The sequence below is a fragment of the Bombus vancouverensis genome, chromosome 2 (assembly GCF_051014615.1).
Source record: "Bombus vancouverensis nearcticus chromosome 2, iyBomVanc1_principal, whole genome shotgun sequence".
Taxonomy (NCBI): domain Eukaryota; kingdom Metazoa; phylum Arthropoda; class Insecta; order Hymenoptera; family Apidae; genus Bombus; species Bombus vancouverensis.
In genome coordinates this window covers 10,306,381-10,322,255 of record NC_134912.1, presented here as the reverse complement: position 1 = coordinate 10,322,255, position 15,875 = coordinate 10,306,381, and the positions used below count along the sequence as shown (strand labels likewise).

General features: G+C 36.8%; 1 protein-coding gene across 3 annotated transcripts in view; it reads left to right on the top strand.

Moving 5' to 3' along the window:
- Positions 1 to 15,853, top strand: part of LOC117163227 (uncharacterized) — a 267,579-nt gene extending 251,726 nt beyond the window's left edge. For 2 of the 3 annotated variants that reach the window (XM_033345308.2, XM_033345307.2), the window contains 9 exons: positions 4,105 to 4,246; positions 5,027 to 5,243; positions 6,686 to 6,784; positions 6,968 to 7,126; positions 7,431 to 7,569; positions 7,936 to 8,251; positions 8,411 to 8,540; positions 9,048 to 9,499; positions 13,111 to 15,853. In XM_033345308.2, the coding sequence (XP_033201199.2) occupies positions 4,105 to 4,246; positions 5,027 to 5,243; positions 6,686 to 6,784; positions 6,968 to 7,126; positions 7,431 to 7,569; positions 7,936 to 8,251; positions 8,411 to 8,540; positions 9,048 to 9,499; positions 13,111 to 13,196 (1,740 nt within the window). In that variant the 3' untranslated portion in view covers positions 13,197 to 15,853. Of the gene's footprint in view, positions 1 to 4,104; positions 4,247 to 5,026; positions 5,244 to 6,685; positions 6,785 to 6,967; positions 7,127 to 7,430; positions 7,570 to 7,935; positions 8,252 to 8,410; positions 8,541 to 9,047 lie in introns of all 3 variants that reach the window. The other variant, XM_076627864.1, reaches the window with a different exon arrangement.
- The last annotated feature ends 22 nt before the right edge of the window (positions 15,854 to 15,875 follow it).

Genomic DNA, 15,875 nt, shown 5'->3' with positions numbered 1-15,875 from the left:
GCTCGCAAGTTATACTAACGAGACTCGATTCTACGAGCGATATTGTAAACGAAGAAGAAGCTGCTTGTTCTTCTATGAATAGAAGATCCATAGAAGTCTCAATCTTCAACTTCCGATGATCTACTTCTCCTTTCACTTTGATTTATGCTTCATTCATCGCTTCCTATCGGGCTAGTTAATGGTCAGAAAAGACATTTCGATATTATCTTCCAACCGACTTCACTTTACTTCCACTTAATTGCTACTCTATAGTTCTCAACGCAAATGAACACAAGATCCTAGGATTACGCGTTACGCCGATGAACTACCTGCGAGCAACAGAAGATTCTGAGATACAATCAACGCTACGGATGAGACAATTTTTCATTTTCTTCTATTCTAACATCTTCCAATAGAACATTCCTCTGATAAAATATGGTAGAATATTCCTCTAATATAACTTGTGGTTAAATCGCGGATGTTCATGAATTTATGACGCAGATAAATATCTATTGAGATCCATATAATGTTCCAAAATATATATACAGTCACTCTCGAATGTATTCGAATACTTCTAGGAATCTACGATAAGTGTTGAAATATTTTTGTGAGCCACTGTATATAAAGAACTCATTGTAACATTTAATAGGCGAAGCATATCTCTATTTAGATTTCATTCCTATAATTATGTTTATAAAAAGATAAAATTGCATAAATATAGCCAGAGTGTTCTTATGATTTATGAAAAACGATGCACTTTTGAACCTTTCTGTATCTTGTTTTCAATTATCCAGCTGAAAGTATAACAACACAACCGACTGTTATTTTAATCGCATGTGATTAACGCGCTTGGCTCTCGCTTTTTATTTCTTTACTTTCATTTATCTAAAAATTGAAACGTAGCGATTACATTTATAGTTAATTATACGCCGTGTGTTTGCATCTACATAGAAGATAGAGAGTAATTTATGGGATAATTGAAAAGAGAGTGCTTCTTGGTATAAAAATAAGGAAATTTTATCACGGTCTGAAATAAATAGTAGAAATGCAAAAACACTCTACTGGTTCGCGGTATATCGTTTGCCAATATAAATGATAACCTCGAGCCAAACCTTGTAAGTCCGCGAAAGCCTTGATAATTACCACCTTCAGAAGGAAGTAATTAGCGCTTCGATGTTTGACTCTTCCGGAATATTAATTCCGCCTGTGGCGGACGAATTTTACGAAATAAGTTCATTCAGGCGCGAAAATAACATACATGGAAAGCGTCAATTAATCTTCGATATCGATGCTTGACGTGTAAGGAAATCAAAACGAATCATCATCCAAGCTCTCGAAATTCTGAATCCCACACCACTCGGCCTTCGTTCATTCATTTCTTGCCAACACCTTCGATAGCACGATCCATCAAAGCTTTCAATCTCGCAAATCAACCATCCAAGATTATAAAATCTCGTAAATCCCACGTTTCCTCGTGAAGCAAGATCTCGACAGCGTATCTTTACTTGTAAGGAGCTCGTAGACGAACGAATTCTGTCGGTTTCCAGGTTTGTGCCGATCGATCGTGTTTTACGCATTCCTTAAAAGTTACGCTTATAGTTGATGCATGTCCCGACGAACTGGCATTTTGACAAAGGAAACACCTGAAGAACGAACTGCATGCAAAGCTACTTTCGCAAGAAGCTATTGAATATTTACTTGTTATTATATTTATTTGTTAGTTCAGACAATCAATGATTTGAAGATCAAATTATCTTTATATAAAAAGATATATATTGATCTATATTTCGACGTACTACTCGTCAGAACGTCAATTCGACAGAAATCTTATCTACTGTAGCTTAATTTAGGCAGAGCAGTTCTAGAGCAGAGTTCCATTGGATTGCTCGAGGTAAATCGCGAAATCCGCGACTCGCGAAGAAAACGCGCGAAGAAAATTAACGGACGGTCGTCGTGTGATTGTTCAACCCCCACCATTCGCTACGGCGAAGAAGAAACGAGACAAAGACAGCCTGATTGTCATTCAAACGGCACAAGCGACCGGTGACTGCCCTTGGCCACACGGAAAGGCGACGCTTCGCAAACGAAACGCTTTAATGCCTGAAAGAGGAGACATAATTGTCGGCTCCGCTTCTCCTGGTGTCGTTAAACTCGTTAAGCTACTGTCGAGGGTCAATAATCCAACATTCTCTGGCGTCTAACTGGCATTCTTGTTTGTTCTATTTTTGAGGAGATTATCTCAGAGATCTACTCTTTTCCTTTTTTTCCTTTTTTTTTTTTTATTATCGTTAAAGGCCAAAATTCTAAGAAGTTCTTCCTAAAATTCTTTTCCCAGGCAATTTACGTGCTTGAGTCTTATTTTTTAATATTGTATCGATTAATTTTTAACGATTTCTTTAAGATTTCGTCATTATTGTCTCTCCTTTCGTATAGATCAATTTTATAAAGTTCGAAGAAATCAAATGGGTTAATCCTGTTCCATGGGTTTTCCTGTTCCTCCTATTCTTTCTTCTTCCTTATCTTTTTTATCTCGGTCGGTATAAAAGATGGTTCTTTATCATTTTGAGATTTGAAGTCAGCTGGTTGATTGATGGTGTTTGACTAGAGAGGAAAATAGAGAGAAGCTGCCTTTTCTCACTTTTTTATGTGACATGTGCGAGATTTAGTGATCGTTAAATGTTTGGTACGTAGTTTATGGTTTAGATCGAATAGAGGAAATGATTTCGTTTTACGACAGAGAAATTTCGTTTCGTGCATTGTGAATGTACATGTGTTTATTTTATCCTTAACTTTCCGTGTAGACTGTAAGCAAAAGGAAAAATTTCTAATAGTATTCAGTCTATCCATATGGAAAAGGAATAAAGAGAAATTTAGAAAAAATATGCAATCAAACAAAATCTCATTTTGTATATGTCAATGTAAAGAAATAATAAAAATACAAAGAAAAATCTAATCTTTCTTCTTGCAAGATCTTAATCACGACTTATGATGAAATTTTTTTTTAAATTATTGCCTCTCTTTGAAAATCTCTTAGCTCGGGAGTATGCGTGTATTTTATTTTTATTCTGCATCTTTGATTTCAACATTTCTTCCACATTTTTAACTTCAAATGGAGCAAGTCAGCTGAATATTTTATTTTCGTAGACGTCAAACGCAAAGACTCCTAAATATTTCACCGAGAGCAATAATAATTCATGAGAGGGTAGTTTCTTTCTGTATTGGTGGATAACCTAGATTTTCTTTGAAAAAGTTTTTCAATAATTTCACTGAGTAATATCCCAAGACACAACGAGTTCGCGTGCGTATATTGTATTACGATCACGGGAACGTAATCGGCGACGTGATTCTCGTTGTCGACAACGTCCACCGGTGGAATTTATTGCAGCCACCCCGTTACCCCACTTTCCCTCGAGAAACTCGGTGATTGTAAAATACTGCAACGAAAACGCGGCTTTCTTTGTCCCAGCCTGGATAAATAAATTTGAAAGTTGGGAATGCATCGGTGTGAAAAAACGTGATATTTTTTCTTCGCATCTCTAACGTGATAATGGAAAAGTTTTGACCCCGCTAGAACAGTTCTACGGTATAAATTATAGTCGTTATCATCGTTAAAAAATGTATTTCGACGCGAAATTTTCCTTTTTATGAATTCTATACCTAAAATATAAAAAATATAATATAACTTGTTATCTATATGTTGTTAAGTTACATACATTTAGTTTTTATTTAGTTTACATACATTTAAATATATGTATCTAGGTATCTTGAGAAGTTATTAGTCTTTTAAGAATTCGTTAAATTTTAGGAAAATGCAGATATGCGATGTAAAATATCTTTTTCTTATCTCAGTGCTTTGTTTATCATTTATAAAATTCTATTAAAAACTATCCTATTCGACCCATAAAATTTTTGTCTTTGTGTTTATAAAATAAATCTCTGCGTTTATTAATAACATAAAAACATATTTTATATTACCAAATAGCAAAGCTTATAACATTTCCTCGTATCGTTATGTTTTATTCATATTTGTATCAAATGTCTATTTTATAAAACGATATATGACGATAATTATATAATACTTTATGGTTATATTTACTTATAAAACTTTATGGTTCTTTGTTTCAGAAATTATTGTCATTCTTTCATCCCAAATCAACACGAGTGGACAAGTCGGACAACAACAATACGACCAATTCCACAACTAACAACATTCATAACAACATGCCGATACACGAACCTATCAATGCCACATCTCACGACGTATATCGTACGTACAATTATGCATTTGCATAAAATTGAAGTGGTGCTATATCACTTAACCACAGGGTGCCTGCAAGGGAATAATAAACGATTCTCGAACGCTATTCTCTGTTGTTCTTGCGAATATCAAAATGATACTCTGTGTATTGTATCGATAAAGTCAACCGAGTATGCACGTGAATATATGGGATTACGTGATTTACGCGAATTAATACCTTTTCTTTTTTCCTTTTGAGAACCTTGACATCGTTTTTAATGACGTTTGTATTCGTGCAGTTTTCAAGGAATATATTTTCACGTTCACTTTCAGGCACCCCAAATTGTAACAGCTATGAAAGAAAATCATATTCGAGGAAGAAAGCGATAAGAAACGATTAGATCGTGTTCTAAGAAATTTCATTTGCCTGTTTTTACGAGCTGAAAGTGATTTTCAAATTTTCATTTAATATAAATTGTTCACGGTAGCGAACATAAAAGATACAAGTTCGTGTTTTACATTTTGTTCACTTATAATTTTGATTTCAAATTCGATAAATAACTTCCACTAACTTCGTCAATAATTTTAAATTCAAGAAGCATCGTCACGCTCTAGAATCACAAACATTTCAATGGAATACTGACTTGTGCTAATCTGTTCGTAATATTAATTTATCCTAAAGAAATAAAACACGATAAGAGACGTAAATTATAAACAAAAATTTGTTAATATCAAATTACATTTGTTCTATATTTCATGCTATATCTTATATATTCTCATGATCTATATATTATTTAAAAAATAAAACAGCTGGGAGATTGCCAATGACACCTGCGATAGCTCGCAAGTATTATGGTTCGAGGCTCACCGATTTCGAGCTCGCCGAAATTCAAAAATACTCGGAGATTTGGTATCTCGGACTGTCAGCCACGAAAATCCGTGGCAAAGACGGCGCAGCCCAAAATGGTGGATACGATGACGAAGACGGTAGCTACAACAAGGTCTTCCACGATCATATCTCGTACAGGTGAGTGTTTCCTTTTTGTTTTATTTACCTTTCGTCGTTGCCTCTTTCTCTAAGAAACTTTCGTTTTAATAGCTTAACATTCGAATGAACGTTTTATTCGCGAGTCGATTTTACGGTTTCCTATTATCCACGCGTTTCGACCGCGGTTAAGAGCAATAAACGATTTAATAGGTTACGCATTCTATTCGTCGATTAAACCGGAGAAATAAAACGTAATTGTCGTGATTTTTATATTCCTAAAGCAGCTTTTTAATCTTTCTCTCGTTTTATTCGCCTAATAAATGATGCTCTGTATTTTTATCTATAATCGTTTCTCACGGAAAATTTGTCTTCCGATTAATCAGATTACTCAAATTTTCCATCGTAGCTCGTTCACGTTGGATAGAAATTAAGGAAATAAATGTTTGTATAAATAAATCTGCCACTTAATCTTTGTGTACGTTCAAGGTTACACAATCAGCTTTATGTTATAAATTGCAAGATAATACTTCAAAGCGAAGAGAAAAGCTTAAGACGATGCAACTGAAACGGTAAATATCGCCTTCCAAGTCATGTTCGTAGCACGCAATCGCGTCCACGTTTCTTTTGCCCTGTTGTTACTTAAATCAGAAGTAGAGTATCGAGGAGCAATCATTCTACGCGAAACGAGATACGCTGCTTGAAAGAAACAAGTTTACAGGCTTCGATCATTTTGTAAGCAGAACAAACGCACTATCTATCGTGGGAATGTCCTATGAAAACTGAATCTACGATTCTTCGATCTAAAGTACGTTTCAATGTATTTCGTTATAACTTGGAAATTAGATATTTGCGACATTTACGAGTCGGTACTACACTCGTCATCAAAACTTTCTTAGAACAACTAGCTGCAACCCTTACGGAATACCTTTTATAAATTAAAACGATTTACAAAAAATCTCAATTTTGATAACTGTGGAAAAATCAGGCCTATAAGTTACGTCTTTTTTTATTTAATAACATAATATTTTAATGAAAAGAGTCAGAGTTCTTGTAAATTGAAGTCTCTATAATCCACGGATTCTTTATATGCAATAATAAGAATTGTGATCGATTAGAAATCTCCAATTTAATAATAAAAGAACACATTAGAACGTATGAATACATCGAAATGTATAACTTCTAAGTTACGAGGATTAAGATCATTTTTAATAATTTCAATAGTATTATTATCAGTGTCTTGCTCAATGACAAACGATTCTTCGAAACTTTTCATACTCTCCAAATCGAAATATAGAAAAGAACCTACCTTGCGATATAATTTAAAAAGCAGTTGCGATCATACAAATATAACCATAAATAGTACGACATGAAGATACCAAACGCATAATAAGAAACAAAATCCAGAAAAATATTCCGAAGATCTTAAATTTCTATTGTAAAAAAATGTTCGTAGCACTAAAAACTCGTCATTTTCTGTACAGATACGAGATATTGGAGGTGATCGGGAAAGGAAGCTTCGGACAAGTGATCAGAGCGTTGGATCACAAGACGGGACAGTACATCGCCATCAAGATCATCAGGTGAGCAAACGTCTTAATGATCCCTGATGTCTCTTCGATGAATCAGTTTATTTTACCATACAGATTCACGTTTACGATCACGGCTCGTTTTTATCGTTGCTCATCCTCCGTTTCCTTTCACGCGTACCTATCCGGCTTTGTTCGATCCTAAAGCGACATATCATACAACGTACTTCTTTACAGGAACAAAAAGAGATTCCATCATCAGGCGCTCGTCGAAGTGAAGATCTTGGACCACCTGAGGAAGAAGGATTTGGAGGCGAACGCGTCGCACAATGTGATACACATGCTAGAATACTTCTACTTTAGGAACCATTTGTGCATCACCTTTGAGTTAATGAGGTACGAAATATGCTTCGTCTTCGTTTTAGTTTTTTCTTTAATCTTCGCTCTCCTCTTTTGGGGAAACACGCATTTGATAGCGTTCCACCAATAGAAGTGTACCGATGACTAAAGTGAAAAACTTGTACCAAAGAAATCACTCTGAAAGGTATATGAAAAGATACATATATAACATAGGGAGAGAAACAAGATTTTGTCCATATATTTTGCAAACAAATCTTTCGAATCTCTGAAAATGCACCGTTATAACCGTGGAAGATTTCTTGTAGAAAATTACTCACATAGATCGTGTTTCTTCTTACAGTTTGAATTTGTACGAGCTAATCAAAAAGAATAACTATAAGGGATTTAGCCTGAGCCTAATACGACGATTCGCCAACTCGTTAGTTAGCTGCCTGAGACTGCTGTATCGAGAGAATATCATTCATTGCGATTTGAAACCCGTAAGTATACCATGTTTGATCTCAAATTACAGTCTCATTCATGAAATTCAAAAGCTAAACTTCTTAACTATTGTAAAAACTGTGAACTTTCAGTTCTAGTTTTTTTTTTTTTCTTCTTCTAGAATTAAAACCTCGTTAGAGTTTCTATATTTCCTTTGTCCCGATCAATTTTTTCACAAAATCGAAGAAAATATCTCTGCTCAGTTGATAAAGGTTCCAAGTTCTCGGTAGTTGACGCGTTAATGAGCAGACCGTGTTCAAAGTAAATAGTGATGTAAAGAGCAAAGAATGCAAGGGGTTAATGGGAGCGAGGTCTCTCCCTGTGGTTAACGCCATTTTCTAATCCGTCGTTCTTGTTCGTTGCAGGAAAACGTGCTTCTGAAACAGCGGGGATGCAGCTCGATTAAGGTGATAGATTTCGGATCCTCGTGTTACAGTCACCAGCGTGTATATACATACCTTCAGTCCAGGTTTTATCGAAGTCCAGAAGTGATTCTGGGTATTCAATATGGTACGCCAATCGATATGTGGAGTTTAGGCTGCATTTTGGCCGAACTTTACACCGGTTGCCCGTTATTCCCCGGCGAGGATGAGATCGAACAGCTTGCTTGCATCATGGAAGTTCTTGGACTTCCGCCGGAACATATTATCGATCTCGCGACTCGTCGCAGGCTTTTCTTCGGTGAGTAGAAACGCGAAGTGGGGATATTCTTATTATGCGTACTGTATCATTGAGAAGTTGATAAATTATAGTGGTAGAAGAGGGAAGGATCTTTTATTAAGGATATTGGGCAGGGGTGGTACGTAATTGTATAGCTAAAATCGAAAGGATCCGTTTCAGATCCGAAGGGAAGTCCTCGATGCGTGACAAACAGCAAGGGCAAGAAAAGGTGGGCTGGTAGCAGGAATCTTGCTATAGCTCTCCGTTGCACTGACACACTTTTCGTTGACTTCGTTCGCAGATGCCTCGAGTAAGTTTCTTCTGATAATTTTTGATTACGTTCTTGCCGTCTTGAAAAGAAGGAGAGAATCGCGAAAGATTATTTATCGCGTGTTCGTTTTGGAGAAATTTTGGTTGATATATGACTTATACAGTACGTTTTCATTATACATAATTTATAATTTCTTATCCAATATAAAATGGGGACATTTAACCGCTATCTCGCAGGTGATGCGATTACTCTAAACAGTTAATAAGAAAGCGAGAAAATATATTAAACGAGAAATTAAGAAATGGATCTCCAAATGAAATAGAGCATTTTATTGAACACAAAAGAACATTCGCGTTATTTATGGGATAATACTTGTAATACGTTTGGCTCCCTTAAGACTAAAAATAACAAGTCCTATTCCAAAGAATCGACACGAAGTCATCTGGCTTGAAAGACACATAAAGCACGGTCATTAACCCATTCAAACATCGTCATCGCGCTGCAGAGAAACGTTTCTAACGAAAGTGTATTCCTCTTTTCCGACAGGTGGGATCCACAGAAGCGCATGACCCCCGACGAGGCAATGCGTCACGAGTGGTTGAACTCTTCTTCCTTTCACGTCAGCTCCTCGACGTCGACGATAGCCGCGTCGACGGTAAACGCGAACACGAATGCGAATGCGAACACAACGAGCATGGAAACCTCGTCGCAGTCCGCCCACGCTCAGACGGTGAGCGTGACGGTAAGCGCGCCGAGGCAACGGGCGACCACCGTCGAAGATCCTCCGTACTCGATGTATCGTCTGTGCAAGGGACGTAAGTACGTGCAGAGGATCAGTACGACCGAAACCACCGACAACGCAGGTCTCGTAGTGAAAAGCAAGCTGAACGGAAGCGCGAGCAGCCACGCGCTCGCGAGTAGCACGCAGACCACTACCTCGAGGCACGCTTCGACCGGCGATATCGTCGCGAGTCTGGATCCAAATCTCGACGATTCCGGTACGTTTTTACCTCCGATATTGTGAAATCGGTTTTGCGCTACCCACTTCTAGATGCTTTCGCGTGTCGCGATCGAACAACACTCGCTCTCCGACATACACCGAGATGATATATGAAAAGATTGTTTTGTACACTAATTGTTGTAAGAAAATGACAGGCGTATGTTGGTCACTTTTTTTGTTAGTTGGAACAAGTAACAGGTTGGATGGCTGATTTAATCACGACAATAAAAAGCAAACCACGTACACATACACAAACGCACGGCCGTCGTACGACCGGTTAAGACCAAAATAATCCGCAATTCATGAATTTATCAATTACGATGATGGCACTCTTGTGAAGATGGATAATTCAGGAGTAGCGAGTTTCGATATCCGGTGTACTCGAAGAGTGAGAGAAGAAAAACCCTTGGGAATGATACATGACATCGAGGCACGTAGAATTGGCTGGCTGTGGATCTGGCCCCGGATCGTTATCGATGCCAAAAGACTAGTCTAGTGATTTCTCGCTAGTCTCTCGGCGTTGTATTGACGTGTATGAGGCCAAAACAATACGACGAGGCGCGCGCGCGATGCGAACAACGAGCAGCATGATTTTTAATTATAGTAGAAACGGAGAACGCGGTCGTTTCGGTTCGTTCAGTCGCGACTGACGAAAAAAAGGAATTAAAGAAAAGAAAAAAAGAGGAGAATAAATGAAATCTGATCCCAGCGGCCCCAATGTCACTCAGGTAATATCGTAAACGACGCGCGTGCACCGATATCGTAGAAGTCGATCGGAAGTAGAGTTTCGTTCCCTCACTCCCTATCCAAAACGTTCATCCCTTATCCTCCAAGTGTTTAGCGAGAATTTTGCTACTGTAGCCGAGACGATACGTGTTTCTTATTTTTATTTTTTTATTTTTTTTCTCTTTTTTTGCAAACCGCGAGTCGAGCAAGAGAGGATCGTTTGCCGTGTGCATACTTTTTCCAACGATAACGGTCACATCGGCGCGTCGTTCATCGAGAGGAATAGAGAGAGACCATCAACATGAACGACGCACCTCTCATTCGCACAGTTGGCCCTGTGTTTCCAATGATGCATATAAAAAAAAAACATATATATAATTCTATAGGCGCAAACGATCGTCGCGATTAGTAACATTGTAAGAAAAATTCGATTCGCAATTGACGAGCGCAAATTAATGTTATGGTTACTATATATAAATATATACATATGTATACTGTATGTATACGAAGAAATATGTATGAGAAACGCAGCGAGAAAAGGGTGAATGCGTTTTTAACAACGAGATTACCGCGCAACGCGAAATTTTCTCATAGAGCATTATGCAGCATCGAATCGCGGTTAAAACGTGGAGAAAGAAGTTTAAAAGAAAAAAAGAAAGAAGATAAGTAGAACCTGAGTCGTCTGAAACCCCGTGACAACAGGGTCGTACCGATTAATAATGAAACGTCAAGGCAAACCTCGGTGAGAAAGGGAGAGAGTGCGTGTGTGTGTGTGTGTGTGAGAGAGAGAGAGCGAGAGAGAGAAAGAGAGAAAGAAAGAGGCGAAACTCCTGGAAATGAAACATGTGCCCCAGTTTCAACGAGGCCTGAGTAGTCTTATTGTGATATTAATCTACCACTGTCTTTTACGTAGATCTCTGATATTAAGAAGTAAATGATCGCTATAATTAATGATTATCTTTTTTCATTCTTAACTATCAATCATTATTTTCTTAATATTGATTTATCGCTCTCGCTATTATCGCAAGATTACATAATTACGATATTAACGAAGTTATTCAATGAATAATAACACAGAAAGATAACATTATTATTATCATTATTATTATTAATTATTATTATTGTTATTACTATAAGGATTGTACAGACATAATTAAGCCTTCAAAACCCAACAATTCACAGCACGCATTCGCTTCTTCTTTAACTTTCATTCTTTCTTTTTGTACTTTGATTTTCCTACAATAGAAGGTATGTTTTAGAAAAGAGTCGCATGAAATTTCTTCACCACATTGTTCTTAGCATAATTTTTTATCACACTTACTGGTATATTACGGTATGATTTCTCGGCCCAAACGAGATATCAGCATCGTGTTCTTTTTCTGTTCTATTAACCGCCTCAACTTCTCACTATTTCTCATTGTATTTTCACTGTTAAGTTAGCCAATCTTTTTAGAAATCGCATCTCTTCGCTCATCGATCGACTATTAAAGATTAAGATCGAAGATTCGTTGTATCTTTTAGCGTAAATGCGAAGGATTTGAAGGGAAATAAACCTCTGTATCGTGTAATATATATTGCCTCGACACACACACACACATATACACACATAATATACACGCGCGCGCGCGCGCGCGCGGGAAAGAGAAGAAGAAACAGTGTTTCCGCTCGGTGTTCAAAAAATCACAATGAAAGTTCAACTAAACGAGGAAAAAGATATACTCGTAGTTACGATAAATATCATTAGCGTTATCCGTATACTTGTAATTGTTCGTTATTAGTAATCTTCGACACATATTTTGCCGAGCGTTATTTTTTGCGTTTCGACTGGTAATATAATTAGATAACAAAAATCGCTTCTTATAAGGATGTAAGCGTAAGTTGTCTTCGAGCATTTCGTCGCTGAGCCTCGAGAGGCCATGATGATTCCGACAGCCAAAGCCGTGTGTGAAAATATTAAAACGCATGTACAGGATGGCAGGGAAAAGAACGGAAGAGAAACGAGAAGTATATTCGCATAAGAAAGACTGAAGTAATAAACAGTGTCACTTCTCTTAGAATTTTATTTAAAGACATCAACCTCGATCATTTATAATAATAACAAGATACATTTTTATCGTATAAGTACCTATCTACTTTTGTCGATTAAACGACCACAGCCTGTAATGCATTTTTCTTATCTTTCTCACGTTTATCTTGCATCCTGAAGAGTGTAAGGAGGAAGATGCAACTTGACCGTGGCATGGCGGCTGTGTTCCGTTTTTAAACTGCATGTTTCTTCTGACTTTTGCGTGTTTGGACATTATGATTTTAAAACTATGACTGATTCGTTCAAATACCTCTGATTAACGTTTTTAATTAAACGCATCTTTCCTAAGCATTCGTTTGGTTTGTTTGAGACGAAATCTTGGACATGGCGTAATGGAAGACAACTTACATTATATGAAAGATAAATAGATATATTATGGAAGATGCTAAAGAGAAGAATGTAGGATAAGGTATTCGAAACATGTGTGGATATCTTTGTTCTCTTCTAATATAGAATAATTCTTAGGAAGCTGATCAAATCAGATTGATTCAAAGGTAGAAATCCTGGAACAGACTTGAATTATAAGTTTGTTATAGTAGTATATTAGGATACAATTGAAAGTTTTAAAAATCGTTCGGAAAAATTTAGAAAGATATTCAAATATTTTTTACATACCTTATCCTATAAGAACAAAAGACGAACTCGCATTACTTAATAGCCGATATGTAAGATAGCGTTAATTTTTTAACACGTTTACCATGTGGAGAATATATTTTAAATATCTCGCGGGTTTGTAAATCTTCTAAAAATCGAATTGGTTGATTCAAAGTGCGTAACGAACGGTTCTAAATTCGCAGGCGTCACCGGAACGAGAAAAAGAGAGAGAGCTGCCCACAGAAGCACTTTGTTCGACTATAGTCAGAGCAGCGAGTCCAACATTTAACGACCGTAGTATCTAAGCCACATTTACACAGCACACATACGTTCAGACACACACACGGAACAAACACACAGACAAATTTATAGCAAAACAAGAAATATCAAATTGTGTATAATAACTAACATTAGAGAAAAGAAAAAAAATAACGCGTGTGCGTCCGTATGCATATGTGCGTGAGAACGAACGAAAAAAAAAAAAGAAAGAAAGCACAGAGATGCAAGAAAAGAAAAAGAAGCAGGGAAGTTACGTGTTACGGAGAGAATGCGTCCAGCGAGAATGCGTTACATTATCGCATATACATATATACATATACAATTTTACGTGTTAAGTAACCCACGCGGAAGCGAAAAAACGAGTTAAATATAGGATATCCAGTTAGAAAATAAATAGAGAAGACCGTTCAAACAACGTAGCTCCAGTACATGGAGTCCTCTATTCCCCTTTACTCTTCCCCCGGCACTGTTCGATCGTCTACAATTGCATCGATTAAATCGTTTGTCAAATTTTCAATTCAGGGGGAGGATTATCTTTTTCACTGATAATCTTCCTTCGAATCTTCTACATGTTACAACGATGACATCCGATCGTCTATGTTCGATGAACTTATTTCATCGAACATCGTTTATCGAGTGCGGTGAATGCATATATGTGTCCGATGAATATAATTACACGGCATGACTGCCGCTATTTCACCCGCAAGAGCATACGTTCAGTGTCCAATGTGCAGTAGAAGCAAAGGAATTAAGTGCTTAAATAAACAGTTACCAATCATTCGATCGAGAAGCATGCCAAAACATTATACTCGTCGTATCGGTTTCTAAGATAAACGATTTAATCGAATAGTATTTGACGCGACAAATTTGCAAGGACGAAAAACATGAGATCGATTTGATAAGTATTTCTATCTTTCGACATGCTTCTTCGTTCTTACAGAGTCGTTCATAGTCGATTGTACAGTCCCTGAGTTTTTAGTTGTGTTCACTATATTGTATACAGTGGGATCAAATTACATGCGTTAGAATCGACTAATCTATGTAAAAACTGATCGTCTCACGTTGAAGCATGCGCGCTCGTACGCGTATCCCGTGAGGCGAGATATGCCTAAAAAGCGTAAACAAAAGTAAACAAAAAATATTAAAATATACTTCCTTTAGAGATAAAAAGAAGTAAGAAGGTAAATAAGAAAATGAAAAAAAAAAAGGAAAGAAGAAAAAGATGATATAAGACAAAGAGGTGTTTGAGCTTGAATAATCAATCGATGTATTCTCTAAAATGGAATTTCTTATGTCAAATTCGATTGGATTGGGAAAGAATCATCTTGTCATTCAGGTTTCTGATAGCCAGAATGACGTGGACATACAAGGCAGTCGCTTTCTAGTCCGAAAATGTGTTACAAGAAAAAAAAAAAAGATGGGGGGATGATCTAAAAAGGTCTAAACTCTTACTAGAGAATAAAAAGGGAAGACTCTCTTTCAGGCTTCAGCGTGGAATGCTCTTAGCGTATGTCTGTTAGGATCAGCGTGTAACTAATTATCGAGTTAACGACGTGATTAGATCTATCGAATTCAATTAGATAGTTACTGTGTGCATATATGGCGAGATCATCGCCATCGCCGCGACCGTCCCTTTTCCCCCTCCCTTTCTGGACGTTCAATTAATTCATGAAATTTGTCGTTGTGACGATTTATTGTTCTTACTCAGTGTATCCCAATAGGACAATCATTAATAACAAATTTTGTGTTAGTGTCAAATTCTCGTAGTTAAACGTGTATGGAACTTCAGATAGCGAGTTTATTGTTCTCTTTTTCATCGAAATCTGTACCATTGTTCTTGAGGATTCTGTGCGCTGTTGCCGATCGAAAGAGAGACTACAACGGGATTTGTAAATTTCCTTCGCATTGCGCCGTACGTTTCCGTCATTGTCGAGTTCTCTTGATATGATTAGATTTCATGTGGTTATAACATAGAACATATTCCTCGAAGTAAAAGCATGTACAAAATATAATAATAAAATATATCTTTGGTAACGAGACACAGATTTTTCGCATGTTTGAAACAGAGATTGATATAGCGTAAATTCCAATCGTGATCTTCTTTAGCTGATGTATTAGCGTATGTTACTTTTCGGTTGTTATACCAATTAAACGTATATACATAAATATATGTGCGAGAATTCTGATTCGACGTGTAACGAGATGAGCTTTGCAAAATAAGAAAGAAAAACGAGATATAATATCGGGAGGGGGAAAGGATATTCACAGAGAATAGATGAAATATAGGAGGAAATGAGAGGAAGAGAGAGAATGAGAGTGAGAGAGCAGGAATTGATAACGATGATCTGTAACAATTGTAACTCGACATTGAACAGCAGGAAAGATCTTGTTATACTGTGCAAGTGTGAGTTCGTCAATTTCTGCCCAACTTAATTATAGTGAACGAAGAGAAGAATTGCTAATAATAAAAAAAAAAAATGATTATGATAATGACATTAGTATATGTAACGATACAATACTGAAGCATCATCATCTTTTGTATCATTTGTTCGTTTGTTTTTATCTTACTGCGTTTGTCTTTCATTATTAATGCAATACCAAGATGACTCGGTTTCGACACGATATCTTGTGTGTAAATATATACTAATAAAAAATACAAACATAAAACTGTGTTATTTTTTTATTATCC